Raw genomic sequence first — 25,811 nt, 5'->3', positions numbered from 1 at the left:
CAGCCCTTTAGATATTTGATATACTCTCACTCGCCTCTTTTCCAGGCTCAACATCCCCAACTCCTTCAACCGTTCCTCATAAGGAATCCATGGCAGACAACTGCAGTACCTAGAGACAGACTGTCAGGTCATGTGTCCATACTAGCGACCAGAGGAGGAGTAACTGCTGGGAGGAGTGCAGAAAGAAGAAACGCCATGGTACATCTGTATCAGCACAACTGGATGCCTTCATCTGCCCCAGCTGCAACAAAACCTGTCTCTCCCATATTAGTCTCTACAGCCACAGCAGGTGCTGCAACTTTCCAACAGTTTGACTTTACCCACAAAGGCACACTCCTCCATTGTATCCTGAGACAGACGTCAACAACAAAAATGTTTGCATCTTTGCATTTAGATATTTCTTAAAATATCATTACCAAATTTTCCATGATGATTCCTGAGATTGAAGAACAGGTTTTATCTATGTTTGGATACAACTGGATGACATTTTGAAACAATATGGTAGACAGAACCTTTCAGCACTCCTCTCATTTTAAGCAGGAATTTCAAAACTCTGCTGATTTTTTGGGTTTCTTGGAATTCCCAAGCGACATAAGGCACTTTCTGCTGAAAATAAATGACGTTAATGTTCCTAATGGCATGTCCAAGCAATGGCTACTTATGTGATCAGTTTGGTACCAGAGCACATCATTTAACACACACACAGCAAGAAATAACTTGGTATAAGGCAGCTATGTCACTAACAGAAGGTATATCAAGCCCTGGACTGCAATAATAAGCTAGATAGTATGAGGCAGTTTCCTATGTTCCTGTGATCACAAGCTGAGCCTACTTGAACTCCACAAAATGGATGGGTTTGCCAATAAATAATTTTCAGCCCCCATCACAGCACGACAATTTCCACAGTTCCTGGAGGGAAACCCTGCTAGGTCAATCAGTTTTCACTCTGTTTACATATCTGGTGCAGATTTTCCCAATGTGCTATAAATATTGGCTATGCCACATTAATGTATCTGATTTGGCCCGGCATTAGCAGACACCTGCATGTAGAACATTGAGGAACAGAGAACATAAGAAGAGACCTGCTGGATCAGGCCAATGGCCCATCTAGTCCAGCATCCTGTTCTCACAGTGACCCACCCAGAGGGCTCTCCTCTAGCCAGAACCTTTGGAGTGAGCTCCCATTTCCCAATGGGAAAGGCCTTTGACACCTGCCTGGAGTCTGACTCTCTCATTGATGCATGGAAGGACCAGCACAGACTTTTTTGTTGGTATTGGAAAGGGGTGTGGAATCTCTTTCAGCCTGGTGGGTGGCCGCATTCTGATGTGGGCAACGATACAGGTGGCCACATACTAGTAGTGGGCAGGACAAGAGGCAGAATTAGGTAGCACAATGGATGCAGCTCTTACCTTTGTTCAGTAGGTCTTGGTCTAGCCATGCAAAAGTCAGACACACATCTCCATCCTGGCAGAGACGTGGCATTATTACAATTCAAAGATACATTGCAACCAAGCGTAAGCACTTAGGAGGGCCCAGAGCAGGAGGGTCAGTGGGGGCTGTGGAGTGGGGAGAGTGCATGACCAAGGGAGAGTCTTGTGGGTCAAACGGAGAGACCTGGAGAACCACCTTCTGCCCATGTGCCTAAGGTTCATCACCCCAGTGTAGGAACAAAAGCAAAAGCACCATCAGCTGCCCCAAACCATGACAGAGGAAAGGTCCCATGTGGGGAGGGGTCTCTGTGATAGAGAGGAAGGTGGACCACTGGCTCCCTGGTGCCCAAGAGCCCACAAACCCCTGTATCTGATCCCCAAAGTAAGTGGCAATTATGAAGGTTAATGCTTTGCATAAGCAATGCCTGTGTAATGAGGAATGAAAAATGATGAATCTGATTTTAAAACTGGCCATCTGTTACAGACTATTGAGCCAGGCTGTGACACTGAGGTGCTGAGCAGCAGAAAGGGGAAAAAGCTTTCTTATACCAAACTTGCAGAGAGAGAAAGGCAGAGAGCCATAAGACTGTCAGGTCCAGTAGCTAAACTGAAGCCAGGTCTGGCTGATGTAATTTATGTCAACTTCTGAGCCCTCTTGTTTCAGTACCTTATTTGGATACAGCTGCCTATAAAATCCGAGCAGTTCTTGCAAACAAATGGGAAGAGCTTACAGCTCCTTAACAGCTCATGACGCAAGTTGCCTGAATTCCCAACCTTGCCTTCAAATTCCAGGGCGCAATTTCCAATCTATCTGGAGAACTGCAGCAAAATGTATTGTGCAGTCAACAGCTCACACACTGCATTTCTTCACACGATCCACCTGTTTGAGGATGGACAGAAAAATCATGTGGAGAAAGCAAGTGACGAACTAGCAGGAGTCAAGTGGACATCAATCAGACAGGCCTGAAAATGACATGTTTGGCTTGGGCCTAATTTTATATTTGAACAGTGGTATTGAAGGCCTGTGGAAATACTCCCATCCCCACTTGTGGTCCTTCTATAATCTAGGAGGCTATAAGGGGGAGAGTGCTGTTGTGCTCAGGTCCTGCTTTTGGGTTTCCTGTAGGCATCTGGTTGGCCAAAGTGAGAACAGAATGCTGGAATAAATGGGCCACCGGTCTGATCCAGTGGGCAGGCTCTTCTTACACCCTTAGATTTGTCTTGTAGGGGGTTGGGCAAGAAGACCTTTGGCATCCTTTCCAACAATTCTATGACCCTAGGATGTTATACAATATAAAATTAAAAACCAACTATCATGAATGAATTAAAACATATTAAAATAGCACAACAAACATAACATCAATTCAGTATATCAGGAGTCAATAAAGTGGGATTAGATTAATGCCTCCCCCTGCCATGTCAGCGCAAAAATATATTTTTTGCTGACATCAGAAGGAAGCCACCTCTGTGAATGGGGAAACTTCCACAGCCTGGGAGCTGACGCTACACAACGCAATGCATCTCTTGATGGGACCACCAGCCAGGCCTCCCCTGCAGAACACAAGTCCCAGATTGATCGATATGGCAACCTGTTGCATATTGAATTGAATTTAACATTTAATGTAACACATACTTTGTCCCACAGATGACCAATTTATAAAGCAATGTAATGCACAACAGGATGAACACTACTTGGTAAATAATCACCCCTTGGGAGCAAAGAGGGTTTCTTGCCAGTCTTCTGATTCTTCTGGGAGACTTTCACCAAGTCCAGAGCTCACTGGGAACTTGGAAGCAAAATATTATAGAGGTTAAAACTTCAAACTGGCCTCCTTTGTTTTTGCATTCAAGCTGAGAGAAGTTATGCAAGTAACAAGCTTGAACTGTTATAATTCAGTTTTCTAGTTTTTAGGCACACACAGCAAGGCATATGTTAGTCATGCAAATCTTCTTTCCTCCAGTTGTGTGTGCTGTTGGGCGAAAGCCTTTTTCACATGACAACTGTACAGCAGCCAATGAAAACACGGAGTGGAATTCAGGTTGCACCTGCTCCCCTATTTCTGACCTGCATTATTCAACAGAAACTCTGAACAGAGTCAGGTAGATGCACACCTAGGCTCTGTGTGCCTTTTTAAGCCTTTTGAAGGTCACATGGGGAGCACCTATATTTGGCCAAATAGAATGGGACCGCCTCTCCTGGTATGCCCCACAAAGAAACCTACGGTCTGCAAATAAAAACATCCTGAAGGTCCCAGGCCTCAGAGAGGTTAGGCTGGCCTCAACTAGAGCCAGGGCCTTCTCGGCAGCGGCTCCAATCTGGTGGAACGCTCTGTCACAAGAGACTAGGGCCCTGCGGGACCTGACATCTTTCTGCAGGGCCTGCAAGACAGAGTTGTTCCACCAGGCCTTTGGTCAGGGCGCAGCCTGACTCCCTCCTCTGGCAACCTGCACAGAATTTTGCTTAATGGTTGCCATCAACTTGATTTTAATTAATTTTTATAATGAAATATTTTTAGAATGTTGGATTATTGGATTGTTTGATTATTTGATTGTTGTTAGCCACCCTGAGCCCGGCTTCGGCTAGGGAGGGCGGGATATAAATAAAATTTATTATTATTATTATTATTATTGACTCCTGATGTACTGAATGGATGTTGTGTTTGTTGTGCTACTTCAATATGTTTTAATTCATTCATGATAGTTAGTTTTTAATTTTATTTTGTATACCCTGCAAGGGTCATATAACTGTTGGAAAGGATGCCAAGAGCCATCTTGTCCAACCCCCTACAAGACAAAAACACTATATAAAAGTGTTATATACATAGATGCTGGGAATGAGCACAACGGTTGCAATCCAAATGCTCCCTCCACAGCTTCTCTGAACATGCAGAAAGAGCTAGATTCATACTAAAGTTTTAGCCCAAGTTGCCAGTTTGGCACTTGAAAACCATTCTTTAATTATTCCAACAACTAGCTATGATTAGGTCTCACCACAACTGGGGAAACCCAAATTCAGCCAGGATGTTGCTCTCAGCACTACCATTGCATGGCACTGGCTGTCTTAATCCATGCAACACAAAAGTTTTATGTGTGCAGAAATAATTATGCCTGTTGTTATAAATGCATTGTTTTCAACTGGAATATAATTGCCTCTGAAGTAGTTTGCAATGGTGTATTTATTTAATTATGTACAGCATTTATATGCAATCCAATAATAATGCTCTATGTCAATCAGCCTCTCCAATTCATCTAAGGTAAAGGACCCCTGGACGGTTAAGTCCAGACGAATTTGACTTTGGGGTGCAGCACTCATCTCCGCTTTCAGCCTGAGGGAGCTAGTCAAATTGCTGACCTTACGATCGGCAAGCCCAAGAGGCTCGGTGGTTCAGACCACAGTGCCTCCCATGTCGCTACCACCACCACCATTCCCTATCTTTCCCACCTTCCAAGCAAGCGGGGCACATCCAGAACTCTTTCACATTAACCTCTAAAACACACTGTGCTTTGATGAGTTATGCACTTTTCTGTAATATCTGTTACGTTGCTGCTTGGTCAAGATCTGTTGCAAAGCCACTCTGAGCATAACGGTGGCAGGAAAGGGGCATATAAATAAACTTGACTGATACTTTCGGAAAACCGAGGCTATTTCAGGAGGATTCCACCACTGACCCCAAACTAGTAATAATGCAATTAGGGCCCTGCAATGATGTGATTACCCTCGGTTAAAAGAAAACAATCACAGGGTGGGATGGGGTCACGTCACTCCACTTCTCTCCTGGGGCAAGCTTGTTGAAGTGAAAACACCGAGAAAATGTGTGTGGAATTAAATCTTCAGGGTATCAGTGCTATGTGAGACTCTTTGAGACGTTATTTTGGGACAGATCGACTCCCTCGGGGGAATTTTTTTCATAGGACTCCTTGATCCCAGTCCCACCCTCGCTGACATAGATGAGGAGATTTCACCCCTCCCATATCCAAGAATCTCCTGATGATCTCTGCTGATTCTCCAGAGAGGAGGAGGTGTGTTCTGCTCTCTACTTATTCTGCTCCAGCACCACATCAAAGAGTCAGTCAGTCAGTGTGTTGGAGAGAGAGAGACTGAGTGTTAGAGATCGTGTGTATAGATAAGGTTGCTGCTAAGAGCAGCTGCAGACACTCAGTGCAGTTTAGCATTCATTTATACTTAGACCTCATTTAGCTCTGTATATAGTTGTATAATAGTTGTAGATAGAATAAAGAAGTTATTCTACAGAGCTGCTCTCCAAGTCGTTTATACTCTGCTATACTCTGCTGTGTGACGACTGTCTACTTGTGGAAGTGAATCCGGTGCTCACAACTCTAAGCTGTGAGTCCACAGCACTTTGACCTGTTCCTGTGCAGAAGGTGGTCTCTGGAAGTGCTACCCAGCTCGCCTAGCCCAGTCGGGGCTGAAGTGTATGAGTCCAGTTGGTGGCACTGGCTCAAGGGCGATGCTGACAATAATGAGCTCTCTGTTCTTTCCCCGGCTGCACTCTTGGTTCCTATCCAGTCTCTATATTGTTACAGCTGCTGGGTGACCCTTCTTTGCTAAGGTGATTGCTTATTAATAGTCACAAACAATAGGCTGATGTTCCCTCAAGAGGAAATAACCGTTGGAGATGTTTTCCCAGATGGGTAGCTTACCTGCAAGACAGCTTCTGCGGCCAGTTCTCAGCCAGCGTTGTCGTAGGGGAGGAAAAGGGCCTGCACACTGAGCCTGCGACAGAGAAGAGAGTTTTTATTTGGAGCCGACTTCAACCCCCCAAGTATGGTCTAAAACTAAAGGCACATCGCTGAAGCTAGGCAGGTGCAGGTGTGGTCCTTGCTTGGACAGGTGAGCACTGCAGAGATGTCTGTTGCACTGAGCTCCTGCTCGAGGGCTTTGCAGCAGAAGTGCCTGTTTGCTTGCATAATTGCATATGTTTATTATAAAGGTAAAGGTAAAGGGACCCCTGACCATTAGGTCCCGTCGTGACCGACTCTGGGGTTGTGGCGCTCATCTCGCTTTATTGGCCGAGGGAGCCAGTGTACAGCTTCCGGGTCATGTGGCCAGCATGACTAAGCCGCTTCTGGCGAACCAGAGCAGCACACGGAAACGCCGTTTGCCTTCCCACCGGAGCGGTACCTATTGATCTACTTGCACTTTGAGATGCTTTTGAACTGCTAGGTTGGCAGGAGCTGGGACCGAGCAATGGGAGCTCACCCCGTCGCGGGGATTTGAACCGCTGACCTTCTGATCGGCAAGTCCTAGGCTCTGTGGTTTAACCCACAGCGCCACCCGCGTCCCTTATGTTTATTATATGGATGCCGTAAAGCCTCCTGCTGTCTCTTGTCCAAAGAAAACCAAATCATGTAGGGCTGCTTCTCCATAAAGAGGGAACGATATTTCTGCCTTGATATCTTCAAGGCCTGGGGCTGTCACTGCATCCATACCATTCTCCCTCCAAGCCAGACTTACAGGTGAAACTCGAAAAAGTAGAATATTGTGGAAAAGTTCATTTATTTCAGTAATTCAACTTAAAAGGTGAAACTAATATATGAGACTCATGACATGCAAAGCGAGATATGTCAAGCCTTTATTTGTTATAATTGTGATGATTATGGCGTACAGCTGATGAAAACCCCAAATTAACAATCTCAGAAAATTAGAATATTGTGAAAAGGTGCAGTAGCTATTCAATCCATAACACCTGCAATGGGTTCCTGAGCCTTGAAATGGTCTCTCAGTCTGGTTCAGTAGGAAGCACAAACATGGGGAAGGCTGCTGACCTGACAGTTGTGCAGAAAGCCATCATTGAGACTCTCCATAAGGAGGGAAAGCCTCAAAAGGTAATTGCAGAAGAAGTTGGATGTTCCCAAAGTGCTGTATCAAAGCACATTAATGGAAAGTTATGCGGAAGGAGAAAGTGTGGAAGAAAAAGGTGCACAAGCAGCAGGGATGACCGCAGCCTGGAGAGGATTGTCAGAAAAAGACCATTCAGATGAGTTGGGGACTTTCCCAAGGAGTGGACTGAGGCTGGAGTTAGTGCATCAAGAGCCACCACACACAGACGGATCCTGGAGATGGGCTTCAAATGTCATAATCCTCTTGTCAAGCCGCTCCTGAACAAGAAATGTCAGAAGTGTCTTACCTGGGCTAAAGACAACTCTATGGCTGGCATCTTTTCCCTTACACCGGTTTCTCCTTTGCTTCTTTATCATTAACATCCTCACTACACGCCCTGTGTCTAAATTAACTTCCCATTCATTTCTTGAGCTGGGAGTCAAAGGCAGATGAAGATGATGGACTTTTGGGAGCTAGCCAACCTGACCGGAAGAGTCCGCGACCAGAAGGAGGAGCACCAGGAAGAATGGATGAAATTTAAAGAATATTTAGTTAAATATGCTAAGATAATTTAAATAGAAACACTTGCAAGTACCAGATTGGCTTAGGATATAAATATGTGATTTTATATAATAATATGTTTAAAGTTTATATGAAAAGGAAGAAAGAAGTTAAGTGACTAAGTAAATTTTAAGAGAAATTAGTCTTGGAAAACTGTTACAATGATACACTTTGAAATTCAGCCAGGGGGATTTGAGGAAGTCACCTAACAATGTTAATAATTGTGGAATAATTACAGTTAGGATTTATGTGTGTTTGTTTATAAATTTGGAAAATCAATAAAAAAAAATTGGGGGGAAAAGAGCTGGGAGTCAAGGGAAGAATAGGAACATTAGTAGGGATAGCGTCGAAGATCTATAGGTAGTCATAGCAGTGTAGAATTGGAAAGGACTCTGAGGGGTCATCTAGTCCAACCCGCAGCAGGACTCGAACCCACAACCGTGGGATTAGGAGTCTCACATTCTGCCGGCTGAGCTATGACCTGTTTATTGAGCATTCACCCACATTTGTTTGCAGGGACCCGTGCCCCACACTTTCCCATGCATTTCCCTCTCACTTGTCATAAAAACAGTATTTTGTTTTTTTTAAATTAAATTTTTATTAAAGTTTTACAAGAGAAAAAAGTAGAGATTTACAGAATAAAAAAGAAAAAAACCACAGATAAAAATAAACAATACAAAAAATGAAGGCATAGAAAACACACAAAAAACAGCTAGTTAAGAAAAAAGAGAAATTAAAAAAAAATAAAACAAATCCATTTTTCTCAACATCCTCAGAGTCATTTGCTTGTATCCTTGACCTCCTCACACCTCCCCCCTTTTGTATTCCCATTTACATACTTAATTCAGCAAATTCTTACCCTTTTTCAGATATCTTAACTTTGTATCATAACATATTATACCCAAATATTTTCAACCGATAAAAACAGTATTTTGGAGAAAGCGAGCTGTTTCTGCAAATTTCTGGTTATGACCTGAATTTCCCATTAAGTGATAGTGGTCGACCTGCAACAACTGGAGGGCACCAGGTTGGCAAAGGTTGAAACACACACACACGTATCTCTTTATACACACGTATATCTATGTATTTATTAAGAAACTGCCCCTCCTGCTCTCAGGGCTGCCAACCAGGCGTCTTCGGGCTGGTTTATTCTGTGGCTTTGTAATGGTTTTGTTTTATCGTGTATTTTCTATTCTCATTGCGCACCTTTCTCCTATTAACCGCCCTGGGATCTTCGGGCGAAGGAGACGCAACGAAGGCGAGTCAGTTACGTTAAGCCGGCAAGATAAAGAACACACTTTTGTAAATGAAGAAAATCTTTCATTAAAAAAAAAAAAGAAAGAAAAAGGGGTTGCATTCCCCAGACCCCATCATTGGCCCCAGAGACCGCAATAAAAAAATAAAATGTTGACATCTCAAAAAAGAAAAAGAAAAAGTTTCCACAGCCAGGCAGCCTGACTGGAACCCCTCGTTGAAGACCACACAGCCCGGCGAGGGTCTCCCCACAAGCCCCCATTGCTGTGGGGCGGGAGAGCGACTGTGAGGTAAATCGCCTCAGAGCGGCGGCTTCCCGCGCTTTTCCCCTCCCTCCCTGCTTCCCTCAGGAGTCCCGGCAGCCTCCTCCTCCTCCTCCCCCCGCCTCCCCGCTCCTCCTTTCCCGCCCACGGGGGAGTCCCGGATGTTGGCCCCGCGCCCCCGCTCCTCCGCCGTCCGCTTCCATAAAAGGGCAGCGGCGCCTCCCTCCCTTCTCCCCCCCCCCCTGCCCCGCCTCGGGCCTTTCTGGCCGCCGCCTCCTCCCTCCTCCTCCTCCTCCTCCTCCCTCCCCTCAGGCGGCGCCCCGGGGGGCGGGGAAGGCTCCCGTCCTGGCGGCGTCCGCGGCGGCCAGAAGCGAGAAGCGCCCTCCGCCTCCTCCTCGCAGCCCCCACGAAGGGACGCTCCCCGGCCGAGGAAGAAGAGGAGCCCAGCCCGGCAGGCGAGTGGGGCGAGCTGGGGCGGGGGGGGGGGCGGAGAGGGGCGCGAAGAGTCTCTCTCTCTCTCTCAAGTGTGCGGGAATTTGTGTGAACGTGTGAATGGTGCCTGCGAGCGAACGCGCCGTGTTTCACGCGTGCCTTGCGGGCGAGGGAGTGTGTGTGAATAGGACGGGGCTTTGTGTCTGCGAGGGGTTTTCGTATGTATGAATTTGTGGGGTGTTTTTTTTTGTGGGGGGTGGGCTTTGCTTCCCCACCCTTTAAAGGTAATGGGAAGCTGAGGGGGTTGCCTTTTTTTCCTCTCCTCCCCGGCCATTCCCCGCTTGTAGGTCGAGGGGCGCATCCCTGCCCCTGCCCATCCTTAAGGCACCGCGTTGTGGGGCTGGCTGTGGGTGCGAATGGGGGTCGTGGTTGGCTATGGATATGTCTGCCTGACCCCCCTTTTCGTCTCTCTCCCCTTCCCTCCTCCCCCCATTTTCCCCTCGGGTTTCTTTTCCAGAGTCTCTTCCCTCTTCCCATGCGACCCTCCTCTGGATGGACGTTATTGTGGGGCAAAGACGGGTCTTTCTCTTCCTTTTTCTCCTTTTCCCTCCATCTCCTCCACCCCTGCCTCCCCATCAGTGGCGTAGCGTGGGGGGTGCAGGGGGGGCCGGCCGCACCGGGCGCAACATCTGGGGTTAGGGCAAATCCATGGGTTAGGGGGCGCAAATCCACGGGTTAGGGGGCGCAAATCCACGGGTTAGGGGGCGCAAATCCACGGGTTAGGGGGCGCAAATCCACGGGTTAGGAGGCGCAAATCCACGGGTTAGGGGGCGCAAATCCACGGGTTAGGGGGCGCAAATTACTTGTCTTGCCCCGGGTGCTGACAACCCACGCTACGCCACTGCTCCCCATCCCTCTTGCACAGCCGGAATAGAGCTTCCCTTGTTCCTTTCCGACTCTCACTCTCTCCGCCCAAGCGAAGTCTTGGCTGCTATATACAGTTGCCCTTGACTCGCCTTTAAAATACCATTAATAATAATAGTAGCAGTAGTAATATCTGTATTTTCTAGGAGGGAAGGGCTAAGGAGACCCTTTTATGGGTCAAGGGGTGGCGCTCTTTTTCCGTTGGAGGGGTGCTTAATTTTCCGCACCCCTTTTAGCACAGATGTTGGAGGGGATGTGCAGACTCAGGGTAATAAGGAGGGAGCATGTCACGCATCATCCGTGTTGAGTGCCCTGGTGAAAATTGATAGTATGGATGATGTGTGCCACACAGAGAGAGAAAGAAAAGATGAACAGTAAACAAATAAGGAAAACATTGTGTTGTAGGTGTAGGTGAGAAGCTGAATAAGGGCATTGTAATCTCTCCTCTAAATATATTAGGCAGAGTTGGGGCTAAATAAGGTTTTGGTTTGCATTGCCTTCATGCTTGCGTTCTTCCAGCAAGTTTGCACTCCGACTCTGCCCTCCCCCACCAATTGCCTCACTAAATTCTTTGTAAATTGAGCCATGTGTTGGGAGCTCTCAGCCTTTTCTCCTCTTCTTCTTTCTTCTTCGCAGCTGACTTAGGGAAATCTTGTTTGCCTTCCCTGGATTTGGCTCCTTCATGCTTTTCCTTCAGTAAATGGGAAGCAGGGAGAGGCGTTTGAGCTGCGAGTGTGAGGCTTCTGCTTAGCTAATGAATGCCGTTTCCTCTGCTGCTTGCTTGCAGGAAGGAGGAACCATGGCTCTGGACGGTATACGGATGCCAGATGGCTGCTATGCGGATGGGACGTGGGAGTTAAACGTCCATGTCACAGACCTGAACAGAGATGTAACTCTGAGGGTCACAGGAGAGGTCCATATTGGCGGTGTCATGCTGAAATTGGTGGAAAAACTTGGTAAGTTATAACTATTAGGGGGAAAGGTGTGGCCTTTCTCCTTGCTTTGGTGGAAGCTGGAAGGCGAAGCGCTGGGTGTGGAAATGAAATTGCATATTTGCATCGCACATGGGACTGATTTAAGAAACCCATAACTATTTTAAATGCCAGTTTTTTTGTTAGAGAAACTTGATGTTGGATCTCATTCTCTAGCAGGCAAAATACAGGCCACATCTGAGTCTTAACTCTTCTCCTGGTTAGCTACCATACCTTTCTCTAGTTTGTACAATGGCTGCTGGGTTCTGTATAATACATGCACATAAATACAAGTATGATAGTATTTACAGGGACATGTAAGGACAAGTAGTAGAAGGTGCCATCCTGGGTCAGTGATGTGGCAGAGACGAAGGAGTCTTTGGTCTAAGGATCTTGATTTGACCATACATGTGTTTAAATGTAAAGGCTGGTTTTTGCAGTCAGAAGAACTGCATAAACTGTGCTTGTATGTTCAAGCTTCACATAGAGGATTTACCCATAGATGGTGTGCCCCCCTTCCTCCTCCAAAAGTCCTGAGCTTCTGAGAGGGGGATAGACTTCCCATGTAATACCAGAAATTCACTGCACGTGACTGAAGGAATCTAGGCTAGCATTGTTTTCACTGCAAATTAGGGGAAGTTTCTCAAATATGATAGGTGGTTTCTAAATTCTAGATTAATGAATGCTCTATTGTATGTGGCTGTTCCTTTTCTTTGGACTCATTAAGTTCAGTTTCTAGGAATTTAGACCAAGTGATAGGAAAGGAGGGTCTGTGCTAGTTGTTACAAAAACTTTAAGATCGTTAAGCAGGGCAATGTTTACTGTTGTAAACAATTATTAAAATACTCATTCCTGCACACGCCCCCCCCCAACTTCTGACTTTCTGAAAGAGTCATTGCAGTGTTATTACAGCTATCTACCTCTCTTAGGCAAGTGTATGGTGTTACGGCTTAGGCTTAGATGCAGCCTCCTGTGTTAGCGAGTATCCTAGGCTATGTCAGGCACCTGTTAATGAGACATGGTAGCTGTTGCTATACAGCAAGTTGTACAGTACTGCCATTAGAACATTTCTGCTTGGCGCATTATGCCTAGTGAGCTTTCATCAATGTGTTCTGCATTTTGTGGAGTGCACTGTGGTTCAGTGCTAAAGTTCCTGTGCTGGTAAAAGATGCTGAGGTTTATACAGTTGGTAATCTGAGGCTTTCCTTCCTTAATAATGCATTTGAGTCTGAATAGTATACTAGTTTAAACACAACATCCTTATCAGCTCCGCAGCACACTTCTGGTGCTATGTAAATACTTGATTTGCTGGCTAGTTATGTACACAAGTCATAGCTGGTGCAGCTAAAAAGGAAGAGTCGTCCTGCACTGTACTAAAACTTCGTACTGATGTAATAAGGAAGGAAAAGCAGATATAAATACTTGGTTCAAAAGGAAGTTTGTGTGTGTGAAGGACTCTGGGGCTTGACATGGCTTGTGGGACTGTAGAAAATCAGTTTTAGAAATATTTTTTTTGTCCTTGGGTTATGAAAAGAATGTTTCAAGGTGATTGCAGGCCTCAGCACTTAAAGTTGTTCAGCCTCTTCAAATATTAAGCGAAGAAGCACCACAGTCTCTTACATAATGAATAAGTCAGGCCTTCTATTGGCTTTGCGTGTCGTTGGTGAGAATTGTCCACATGTGTATAATTTGCTCAAAGTATAGGATGGAATTCAGTGGAGACAGCAAGTTTTTAAGATGCTCTGTGGGATGAGTTTAATTGCTCTCCACAGGATAAAAGCTTACTTGAAGTTCAAACATATATTTTGGGAGGCCATCCTCATTCTACCTCTTACGGTTCTGTGTAAATGTCTCATAATGAGGATCATGCGTGAATCTCTTTTGCAGTGGGCTTTATAAAGCTCCAGAAGCAGGTTGTGTAAGCTTGCTGTTTTGATAATGTGTAGATCATGAAGGAGATCGTGCTGGGGTCAAAGTCCCCTCTACAAGCCAGATGAAAATAGTGGAAACTTTTTTACAATACCTTTGACCTTGGATGTAGGCCAGGTTGTCATATCTATCAAGTTAAAAGCTAACAGGACCATACAAGTAAAAACAGTTCTGAAACTTGGGATGGTTGTGGCAGCTGTGTTTTTTTAAAAAATAGAACTACATTTCTTTAAACTGGCCTTTAAAAGATAATGACTGTAAACAGAAACTATGAAAAAACGTTATATTTGCAGCGTTGTCCATCCTGTTTGTTCTGAAAAATCTTGGGCTAGCAATGTGTTTGGAATAGAAGTACTTTGTATGCATCTTCTCATTAACTCTGTAAACAATGCAGCTTTCTGATTGCTTCCATTTAGCAGAAGAACATCTGTTTGTGGAGGATAAGTCTCTAATCAGAATGACAATAAATTTGTAGTGGTCACTTCTGTAGCTGTAGCTCAGTGGCTTTCCTTGCAGAAGGTCCCAGATTCCATCCCTGGCAACTCAGGTAGGGCTGGGAGTATCAACGCCAGTCTGTGAAGACCAGGGGTTCCCACACTGTGGCCCGTGAACTTAGTCAGATATAATATTCATATATACATTTTAATTGTATTCTTCTTGTTTTTATTTCTTACTGATTGTACTCTATTGTATTCCACTTGGAATTCTATGGTAATTGAACTGTAGTACAATAAAATACAATTTTATAAGAAATAAGCAATATATACAATTTAAATAATACAGCATCTAGCACAGTGCAGTTCAATTGTTAAAAACAGCCAGAAAAAAATTATTAAGTGGCCAACCAAGGTGAAATATTTGGGAACTACTGGTGTGGGCTGTATTTAAATGGATGGTCCAATGGCCTGACTCGTTATAAGGCTACTTTCTATATTCCTAATTAATTCACTGCAAATTAATGTTTGTTTTGTGGGATGGTTCAGGGGTAGAGCACATGCTTTGAATGCAGAAGTTCTCATATTCAGTCCCAGTCATCTCCAGGTAGGACTGGGAGAGATCCTTTCTGAAATCCTGGGATGCCACTGCCAATCAGGTGGGACTGAGCTAGATGGAACAATGGTCTGACTCTGTATTAGGCAGTTTCCCGTGTTCTCTCTCATTGTTCACCTGTTGCATATAACAATTTTGCACTGCAATCCTAAGCATGCTTCAAATCCCACTGAGTATGTTTCAGGTTACTGACCGTAAGAAGATGCCAAGTTATATGTATAAAACAGTGGTACCTCGGGTTACATACGCTTCAGGTTACAGACTCTGCTAACCCAGAAATAGTACCTCGGGTTAAGAACTTTGCTTCAGGATGAGAACAGAAATCGTGCTCCGGCGGCGCGGCAGCAGTGGGAGGCCCCATTAGCTAAAGTGGTGCTTCAGGTTAAGAACAGTCTCAGGTTAAGAACAGACCTCCAGAACGGAACGGATTAAGTACTTAACCCGAGGTACCACTGTACGGTCCATCCTTTAAGATGAGGGTCAGAAACTGCTACAGATGTAGCCTGTGGTGCTTCCTCATTCAACTTCCCTCCTCCCCGCCCCCAGTAGCAGTTAGGCTGGAAAACAGACTCCCATTGCCATTGGCATTTGTGGAGGGGGTTTTAACTGGACAGGAAAGGCTTATTCCTCTCTGTGACTCGCTCTCCCCTCTTGAACCCTCCCCATGTGGCATCTAGGCTTGAAAAGCAGCTTCCCTAGCTGCCAATGGAAAGCTGTTTTCAGCCTATTTTTTGTGAATGAATGTGTTGTGTGCAGAGTTAGCTTTGTGCATGTTGCACCTGGGAAGGGAAGGGTTAATGCTCCTCTCCTCAACTGCTGTCTCCATGAAGACTGCCACTCTCTGGCATTTAGACTTGGGGGGAGGGAACTGAAATGTGTTTTTCAAGCCCAATTCACATGTGAGTGAATGAAGGTGTGGGTGCGAGTACATTAATGGATGTGTACAACTTTGTTGTCATATGGCCCCTGAAAGGTTAGACACAAGGGAATATGGCCCTTAGGCTCCCCATCACTTATTTTAAAAGATATGGGGAAATGCCACAGGGTTCCTGCAAATGGGTGGAAGACATGGGCCTCCGTTGTTGTCATAGAAACGGGGATACCAAGACAAATCCTTTACATGACTAGCAATGCTGCTTTAATTTTGTGATATATTGTGTGGGCTTTCGTATGTGGCTGTCTGCTTTGGTTATTTAAGCTACATGGTAAACTAAGGTATCTTTGATTGCTGCTCTTTGCTTTCAATGAAACTGTTAATTGCATAAGTAACCGGCCACTACAAAACTTAACAGAGATCACTTTAGCAAATGCTGTTGTAGTTGCTACAACTGTGGCACCCTGTGTAACTGGTAAGCCTTAGAGAATCACTTGAATTGCTTAACTGATGGGTTCAAGGACTCTTTCTGCTTGTACTGTAGCTCTGTGTGTGAAACACACTTGCCATTTTCCTCAGTTCAGGGTCTGTGACATTAGCCATGGAGAAGGAGTCCTTGTGCAGAGGGATATTTGTTTTGAGACTGGAAGGATGTGGTGTTGATGAGCAAGAATAAGCCTATCCTTACCCAGTAATCCTGTTGATGAAATACAATTTGCTTCTGGGATTAGGAAACTGGAGAGGTGGGACCAAGAACAGTGTAGATGAAAGAGAAGAATCATTTCCCTTGCTCCTGTTCTCTAATTCCCTGTTCCATCAGCATACATACATACATAATTTTATTTGTATGCCGCCTTTCCACAGTTCAAACCATTCTCAAGGCAGCTTGCAACATTAAAAATATGTAACTATACAGCTATAAAAGTAGTCATAAAGAAGAAATAAAACATTAAAAAATACACAATGAACCTGAACAATTTCCACATAAATCAACAAGATCTAAAATAAATAGGTTTAGTGCAGCTCATGGGGACTTGCTGAGTGGGCCGCTCGATTCGGGGGCTGCTCATGGGCCAGTTAAACAACCCCTGTGGGCCACTTGTGGCCCATGGGCCTTAGGTTGTCTATTCCTGGAATAGCTCCTCCAAACTCGATGGAAATTCCAATTTCAACCTAACCTGTAGTTAGGTTTTGTTCAGGTCTGGAGCCAAGTGGAAATAGCAGTATGGCAATAGAGACTACCATTGAAAAAATCACCATGCACACGACCAGTGTTAGAAACTGAGATATGAAAGCTAGGAGCTAAATGGCACCTTAAACCTAGGTTATGGGTGCAACAACGGAATGTAGGTGCGCTTTTTCCGTAACAAGAATACAAAGCTGAAAATGAATGTACTGCAGCTAAAATATTATGTTCATTTTTCACATGGTCTAGTCCTTCCCCTGCCCACCCCTCTAATATTCTTAAGAGGGTCTCTTCTCCAGTCTTCAGAGAGTGGCTGGAAGTGGGGAGGCAGAAAAAGGTCCCTCCTTTCCTCAGAAAATGCCCGCGCTAATGCAATTCCCTGCCTAGAACAATGGGAGTTTTGAACACTGCACATGACAAAACCACCCAGCCACCCCCAAATTTGATAATGAGCTTCCACACCAGCGATATCATATAACTAGTTATCTTTACTTAACAATTTTCCCACAGTAATTGGAAATCCAGATTAAATGTAAAAAATATGGGCCGGCATTTGATGATGATGTCATTTGGACAGTGCAAAAAAGTTGCATGCACAAGCAGCACCTATTTCACAGTAAACTGCTGTCTGGAAGCATTCTCAATGCGTTGCTAGTGATTTGTCACACAGCTATTGTACTAACTTCCTGCTCTGAATCTGACCAATGTGGAGAACAAACTTAAGTTACAATGCTATTTATAGAAGATTGGCTGTCCTATCTGGTGCACGTTTCGAATCATGAATAGAATCCAGTGGTAGCACAGATAATGTGCAATATTACCTTTTGCCACAGGCTGGTTCAGGAATACTTTCATTTTCTGATTAAGTAATTAATGATGGAAATGTGATGTTTAAATAGCCCAATATGCTGCTTGGGCATGGATGTTATTTTGGAATAAGGGAGACAGCTGTGGTTTATGATCTTTTCTTTCTTCATTGTCATTCTTCCATCCCTTGTTTTAGACATTTTTAAAAATTTTTATTTTGGTGGAGCTTTTCAATCTTTAACCTTTTCAGCTGTTTTTCGTTGAACTTTTAATCCCTGCAAATCAGATAGATAGTCTGTTCCTTCAGTACCTTTCTGTTACTGGAAATCTGATGATAGCAAGCTCAAGTGTTTCTCTTAGGAATAAATGTGTAAATTCAGGGCACAAGCATTCATTTAGTGGTGGATTTCTCTCTTTCCCATTAACGTGGGGGTTGGTGAGAGAAGGAAGGTTTATGAATAAAACACAAAGAAAATGCAGTGTTATTGATTTACCAGTTTTGAGCGCGCTTGAGGTTTTACTGTAATGGAGGGAATGCTTGCAGATTCATTGAGTTGAATCTGTAATGAACCTTCTGTAAGCAACAGAAATAAAAACAATTCAGTCCAAATGGTCAGTATTGCAGTTTTTCCATTTAAAGTTGTTATAATTTCAATGAATAAGTCTTCAGTTTTCTCTGTTGCCTTTTATATAACTTCCTTTCATCACTCAGCCCTACCTTTCCCCCCTCTTTAATTTGGGTTTTTGGCTTAAGTCCATAGATGGCTACAGGGAGATCTGCATGCAAATTGCAGTTTTCTTCAACATTTCCCCAAATTCCCCTCCATTCTTCCACCCCTTCTGCATTGCAAAAGGCTTTTAAAGCTCCCCTGGGTATAAAATAAACAATTTGCATTGTTGAATAGGGGACTCTAGTTTGGGAAACTGAAACAGAAACCCCTACTGTGATATCCCCTTGGGGTGTCTACATGTAACTGGGCTCCTTGATTAATATTTTGAATGAGGGGAAGCCAGCTTGATAGTCAACAGAAAAGAAAATGTACTTTGAAAGCACATACCTAGGAGTAAGCCTCTCTCTAAATATGGTGAGATTTACTTCTGAATATGCATAGGATTGTGCTGTTGATGTGACTAAGAGTCTGGCACTTCTTGCTATTTAACAGAGGTTTTATTAAATCTCTTTGCTTGCTCTAAGCTAGCCTTCACCAGCCTGCTGCCTTCCAGATTGGACTTCAGCTCCCAAAACATTACACTGTAGTTTAAAATATATGGAGGGCACCAGGTTAGAAAAGGATGCATTACACTAGTATAGTGTTCTTCCTGCAGCTTACTGTGTGTATGATTAGAATTTTATTACTAATTAGTCTTTTCTATTTTAGGTGGACAAAAATGTGCCCTTCAATGCCTGAGCTAAATTGAGTTTCAGATTCCTTGGTTTGTCAGCTGCTTGCTGGCATGGTTCTTTAGACTTGTGATTTAATGTGTCTGCTCTGATGTAAGCATCCTCTTGAAGGAAAACCCCTCTTCTTAGGAAGTCACAGGCATGTGAATCTGGTTTGTCAAAGGAGCAGGAACAAATGGGGACATGATAGCAAGCAGGCTTTAAATAAGGCAAATGACTCTGTGCTAAGCATCAGCGTCCTTTCCGAAGAGGAAGTGACACACAAGCTTTGGCACTCTCCTTACTCAGTTGGCAGGATTTGCCGCAAAGCACAATATCTAGCTGTTGACTTGCCCTTGAGCATAAAGCATTTGCTATGCAGTGCCTGTAGTGAAATGGATTCCCCCCCCCCCGAAAGGTCACTTTTAAATAACTGGTCAAAAACGTGCTGTTTGATTTCGGGTGTTAGAAGGCAGGATGGTAATATTGAGACTTGTCAATGCTCACAGCTTCCCCCAACTGCCAACAGATGGCTTTGGTTTAACTGCTATAGATTTGTTTAGGAGATAGGAACAGCTTCTTTGGATCAGACCAGTGAATGGTCCAAATGCTGCAAATTGGATCTGAATGCCAATTTCAACAGCATAATATACTCAAGAGCTCTTCTCTGGCTCTTGGCTGTTTCTATCTTCAGTCCATTAATATTTATAAGTATTTTGATACCCAGAACATTGACTTTATTAGTATGTCATTGATACTTACTGCATGGGTTTTTATTAAAAAGTGTTGGATGTATATATTTACATCTTATATCCTGTCCACACACAATCCTTCGTGGTAGATTAGATTAAGAGAGTCTTGCCAAAGATTGGTTGGCATCCTTCTGTCTCAGGACATAGTGGAAGAGTGCACCGTTGGGGTGAAGTCAAACTGTTGTAGAGTTACAGCACCTTCTGCTGTGGCTGTAGAGACTAAATACGGGAGAGGCATGTTTCGTTGCAGCTGGGGCAGATGAAGGCGTTCAGTTGTGCTGCTGCAGGTGTAGCATGACATTTCTTTCTGCACTCCTCCCAGCAGTCATTCCTCTTCTGATCACTGTTATGGATATACAACCTGACAGTCTGTCTCCAGGCACTATGGTCATCTGCAAGGGATTCCCACATGGTGGGGTTAATGCTGCTAGCCTTTATGTCATGTTTGCAGACGTCTTTGTAACACAAGAGTTGGTCTGCCAAGGAACCTGGGGCCTGATGTCAGCCCCCTGTAGAGCATGTCCTTGGAGATCCTGCCATCTTCCCTTCTGTTGTACATGACAAGCCAGCGTAGATGTCGCTGAGACAGGAGTGTGAACATCCTGGGAATGTGGACTTGGGAGAGCACATCTTTGTTTGAGAGCACTCTTGTCTTGCCATGTGGTGCCCCAAATCTTCCTGATACAGCGCATGTGGAAGGTATTGAGGCATCACTCCTGGCCAGGTTAAGTTGCCCACGTGTCTCTACCATAAAGCAGTGTGCCCAACACGCACATCTGGTAGACCTTCATCTTGGTACAGTGGTATCTCGGGTTACATACGCTTCAGGTTGCAGACTCCACCAACCCAGAAATAGTACCTCGGGTTAAGAACTTTGTTTCAGGATGAGAACAGAAATTGTACTCCGGTGGCGCGGCAGCAGTAGGAGGCCCCATTAGCTAAAGTGGTACCTCAGGTTAAGAATAGTTTCAGGTTAAGAATGGACCTCGAGAACGATTTAAGTTCTTAACCCGAGGTATCACTGTATTGGTTGTTAGTATCACATTCTCCCATAACTTTTTGGAGAGGTGAGCCATTACCGTAGCTGCGTGTTGTGCAAATGGAAGATCTTCTGCACAGCTTCCGCTGATAGGATTGGTTAGGTGAACCTTGCCCACGTAGTACAGTTGTACCTTGGTACTCAAACGGAATCCATTCTGGAAGTCTGTTCAACTTTCGAAAGCCAAAATGCAGCTTCCAATCGGCTGCAGGAGCTTCCTTCAGTCAATCAGAAGCCGCATCTGATGTTCGACTTCCAAAAAATGTTGACAAATTGGAACACTTACTTCTGGGTTTGCGGCTTTCGGGAGCCAAAAGGTTCAAGTCACAAGGCGTTTGATAACCAAGGTTCTGTACAAGCTGTTAGAAAATATTCATTTTGCCTTAAATAGTTCATTATGTCATTTAAAATGTACATTCTGTTACTATAACCTTGGTTTTCAAAATGGGACAATTTTTTTACAATTAAATAAATAGTAACAGGAAACATTTATAACTGAATTAGTCATTCAGGGGCTACAAGTTTAAAGGAAATACTCAGGCAGGGGTCATAGAATTAGGATTTAAACAATATTTTTAAATTGCAGGAGTCGTATGACAAATAGTTTGCTCTTTTCCTAGCCCTTTCTGCTGCCAAAACTATTAGAGGGAATTCCTATAGATATCTGCTGTCTCTTGTTATCAGTTCATTTAGTTTTGTTTACTTCCAAGAGAAGAGAACAGTTTATCTTGCTCCCTTCAAATTAACTATATGCATAGAACAGAATAATCTTATATGTTTCCTTATAAGAAGACAGAAACAGCACTGAGAACTGGTTTGGTCTGAAAGATTGCAGTCTTCTTAGCAATCCTAAAGTACTGGTTTTGTTATACCGCAGGCAGGAAACAGTTGGGTTGTAGTTTAGACCCAGCCCAAATCAGTAGCTTCCTCTTAAGACTGTGACTTTGTTGTTTCTATTTCCAGAGTTCCAGAGTTCCACAGTTATTTATCCATAACTTTCTAGGGAACTGTGCCTATATTTTTTAAAAGGCTAATTTAATTGTAATTTGTTGTGGTTTATAGAACAGTTTCTAAAGCAGGGTTGCTAAGCAGTTTGCATGTTTCTGGCTTGGTTTGAGGGACCTTGAGGGCGGATGCTGCCAGCAGCATCTTTTGGGCCCATTGCACAAAAACTATACAGCCCACTCCCTTGGTGACTTTTGGCAATTCTGAGCTATGAACTGGCCCTGGGGAACAGTATCTGGTCAAGTGAAAAGGGTGTTGTTTACCGTGAAAAACTGTCTGGCCTTCCTTTCAGCGACTGTTGAAAAGTGAATTGAGGGATTTCTACATCAGTATTATTAGGGGGAAATGAGTCCGTGATGACCATTAATAAAGTAAATTCTTAGTTATTTGATTTATATAATCTGTTGGGAATCTGAGGCGAGATACCCACATAGCTGAAGTTGCCCTCAACTCCAGTCACCATGCAGAAGCAAAGTCTGAAATAGTTTACTGCTGTGGAAGATTAGGCTTCAGTAATACAGTTCTGGAAAATGATCTATACATATAGCTTGTAGGCTTTGCAGATATTGATATTGATTCAGATAGATACAAGTAGAAAGTAGCTCTGTTGCTCCAGCTTCCAGGTGTAACGCAGACTCCAACTCAAGGACAGACTCACTGACTGTGCCTTAATCATTTATATAGAAGGCACAGGACCTTTGCAGCTGGCTTGGCTGACCTTGCACCTCTCATACATGGGGTAATTTGTGCCCATGACATGAATGAAATCAACCCTTTCCTCTGTGTCCAGTTCCTCCAACATAATCTTCTCTATACTCACTACAGGTAACAATAGTATAGAAATAAAATTGCCACATAAAATATTAGAAAAGCAATGTTGGGAAATTGTGTTTATTATCTTAAAAATGATCTAATCTGACTTCCAAATGCTTGTTGAACAAAAGTTTCAAATTGTCCTCTGGAAGATTGTTGGGCATTCATAGAGGCAAAGAAAGGAAGAATTCAAAAGCTGTGGAACAAGCATCAAATAGGTTTGTTGCAAAGGCATGAATGACAGTGGCTGCATCAGACCTGTTAGAGGAGTCCTCAACCTTGTGTCACTGTGTAGAAAGCTTTTGTGGCAGTCATCCAGGAGCACTCAAGGTCTCTTGAGTCTGAGCCACTGAAGGGAAGGGGGCTGAGCCACATTGACGTTCCATTCCCAAATCCCAGGGCCTCTTGATGATGACTCCAGACACAAGTTACTATGATGAGAGGGTTAGCGGGTGGGGTGGGGGAAGCTTTGGGTAACCTCCCAGTCAAATCTCTTATAATAACTTTTAATGCCTCCAGAAATGGCAGCATACGATTTTCAGGGCAACTGTTCTTCAAGTTTGTCTGAATGTATCCCCATTTACTCTAAAATACGTACAAATACAATGGTACCTCAGTTCTCAAACGAAATCCATTCTGGAAGTCCATTCGGCACAGCTTCCCATTGGTTGCAAGAGCTTCTTGCAGTCAGCAGAAGCTGCGTCGCATGTTCGGGTTCCAAAAAATGTTCGAAAACAGAAACTTCCAGGTTTTCCGCATTCGAGAACTGAAATGTACAATGACAGAGGTGTTCAGGAACCGAGGTTCCACTGTACCTATCTGTATTTCTCTGCCTCTGAGAGAGGATCATACGGGGCTGGGGAAGAAGGCTGAAAGGTAGCGCAGTTAAGACTATGCAAGAACATTAGCATATAGTTCTCCGTTTTTAAATATGCTCTTCACCAAATGAGGGGGGAAATTCTGTGCTTATTTCTACTGCAGTAGTTTAAGATGCTGCTTAATTGAAATACTTTATTGTCACTTGTACAACTTGTATACAGTGAGATTACACAAATTAATTAATTAACCAAATTAATGCCGAGTGACTACAAATAAACAATACCACCAACATTCTCTTCCAAAATAGAAGATGAAAAATGTAGTGGGGTGTGGAACTAGTGACTTTCCACATATTGTTGGGCTCTCGGCTCTCGTCAATCTCAACCAGCATGGCCAATAGTCAGGATATTGGGAGCTGGGAGTCCCAGCATCAACTGGAGCAGGGCAGTCCAACCTCTCAGACCAAGCGGGCTGCAAGAGTACTTTGACACAGAACCTGCATGCCACACACTGAATTAAATTTCCATATCGTAAATTTAAGTGTTCGCGATATAGGTAATAATTATATTTAATTAAATATATTTATATTAAGTGCACGATTAATAGATTTAATATCCTAAAATAGCATGACATACAAAGTAATGTCTGTTCCATGCTATCCCGAACCCCAAGCTACTACAGCTGCTTGCATTTTACTCCTACACTGCTTGCATTTCATTTCATTTTCTCTTTCCTTCCCTTCCCTTCTGTACTGTGGTAGGGGAAAGAGAGCAAGCCCTGCTCTGTTATCTATTAGTGGCAGATGGAAGGGGCTGATCAGAGCGGTCTTTACAGAACACCCCCCCCCACTCTGGGGTAAAGGGCTGAGAGGGCAGCTGTGCCATCATAATGTGTGCGCATAGACAGGACAGACTGTACCCACAGTAGCTCTACACCTCCTTGAGTGGAGAAGGAACCAAGCAGTGGAGAAGGAAGAGGGGCTTAAGGCAAGCCCAAACCATCTCAGGGTTCAGCCCTGGAACAACTTCTTTCCGATGGCATATGAAAGTGGGCTGCTTAGGCACACCAATAACTCCTTTCCCTTACCACCTGAGAAATAACCCCACACAGAGGGGTGGAGGCTGCCAAGTTCACAGGGTGGGGATTCCAGGGAGTCTTGTGCCTCCGAAGCCTTTGAGAGAAAACATGATAGCTCTGGACTGGCAAGCGAGTCCTGTCCACAGAGAAGGAGCTCACACACTGCATTCTGTTGGCTCCTTGTCTTTGCTGAGAAGTGCATTCAGCAGGCGCACCAATTCACTGAAGAGAGAGACCCACCTTGCTTTTCCCTCCCTCGTGTGGAAAATCCCTCCATGTTTTTTTGTTCCTTCCCTTCCCTCCAAGTTTGTCTGCCAATGCCGGAGACCCCGCGTTCCGCTGCATCAGATACCGTAGCTGCCACTGAGGCAGGCAACCAAGGCTTTGACTGAAATAGGCAGTGTGTGAACCGCCACAAGGTAGACTGTGGGTGCCGTTGGCAGCAAAGCAGCAGCGGGGGCTGAGGAGATGAGCAACCTCCAGGACACATGCTTCAGTATGAGAAACACAGATATATAAACTAATCACCAAATGGCACCTTAAGCCTAGATTACAGTTGCCACAACAGACTGTCTAGTTGCCAGTCTCCTCCCCACTGAGAGGGTTGTTGTTCATTTCTATACTGCTTTATATTTTAAAGAAAAATCTCAACACAGTTTACAACACATTAAAACATCAAATAAAACGATCTAGAATAAAACTGGCAAGAAATCTTCACAGATCGGCCAGCACGCTGTCGTTCACCAGCATCTTGGTACTGGGGCATGTGGGGGCATGCATGGCAGCAGAAAACGCAGCTGCACACCGGCCAAATGGTGGAGATGTCAGTCGCCAGTCCTGGGAACAAGACTTATTCACTTGGCCGTAATTGGACATGCTCCTAGAGCCCAGGGAATTCGGAACACTGGCAGGCTTTATTACTGCACTGGTTGCAAAATTTGCCTTGGCTGCAAGTAAATTGAGAGCTAGGCACCAAGACAAGTATCATAAGGGGGGGGGGGTGAGAAGTGGAGTGCTTAACTTATACGGGCTTTCTCCAACAACTTCTACTGCTGTATATTCTAATTATTGACATTGTTGTCAAGGGCCACCAAAAAAGGCCTCGCAAGTCACATGTGGCCCATAGGCCATGTGTTGGACCACCCTGACCTGGAGTATTGCGATTGTGTGTCTGCCCTGCTAAATTTCGTATTCTCCAAACCACCCATTTTCAGGACCCAAGTACAAGCATTCTGAACTCTTAAAAAAAAATCCAAAGTTAATTCTTATCTCGTGTGTCTCCTATTTATGACTCTTCCATTTGCTGTGCTGATAACATTTTCTCTTAAGGAATGTGTGTCTCCTTCAAGTATCTCTACTTGGAACATTTTCTCCTAACTTCATTTGAGTCAGCATGACTAC

The 25,811-nt window shown here is 44.2% G+C and overlaps 1 protein-coding gene across 3 annotated transcripts in view; it reads left to right on the top strand.

Moving 5' to 3' along the window:
- The first annotated feature begins 9,522 nt into the window (after positions 1–9,522).
- The window catches only part of FERMT2 (FERM domain containing kindlin 2), an 89,651-nt gene continuing 73,362 nt past the window's right edge, over positions 9,523–25,811 (top strand). For 2 of the 3 annotated variants that reach the window (XM_083612814.1, XM_083612813.1), the window contains exons 1-2: positions 9,523–9,806; positions 11,495–11,663. In XM_083612814.1, the coding sequence (XP_083468940.1) occupies positions 11,507–11,663 (157 nt within the window). In that variant the 5' untranslated portion in view covers positions 9,523–9,806; positions 11,495–11,506. Of the gene's footprint in view, positions 9,811–11,494; positions 11,664–25,811 lie in introns of all 3 variants that reach the window. The other variant, XM_083612815.1, reaches the window with a different exon arrangement.

This window comes from Podarcis filfolensis (genome assembly GCF_964270895.1).
Source record: "Podarcis filfolensis genome assembly, chromosome: 1".
NCBI classification, from domain to species: domain Eukaryota; kingdom Metazoa; phylum Chordata; class Lepidosauria; order Squamata; family Lacertidae; genus Podarcis; species Podarcis filfolensis.
This window is presented reverse-complemented; position numbering and strand designations above follow the sequence as displayed.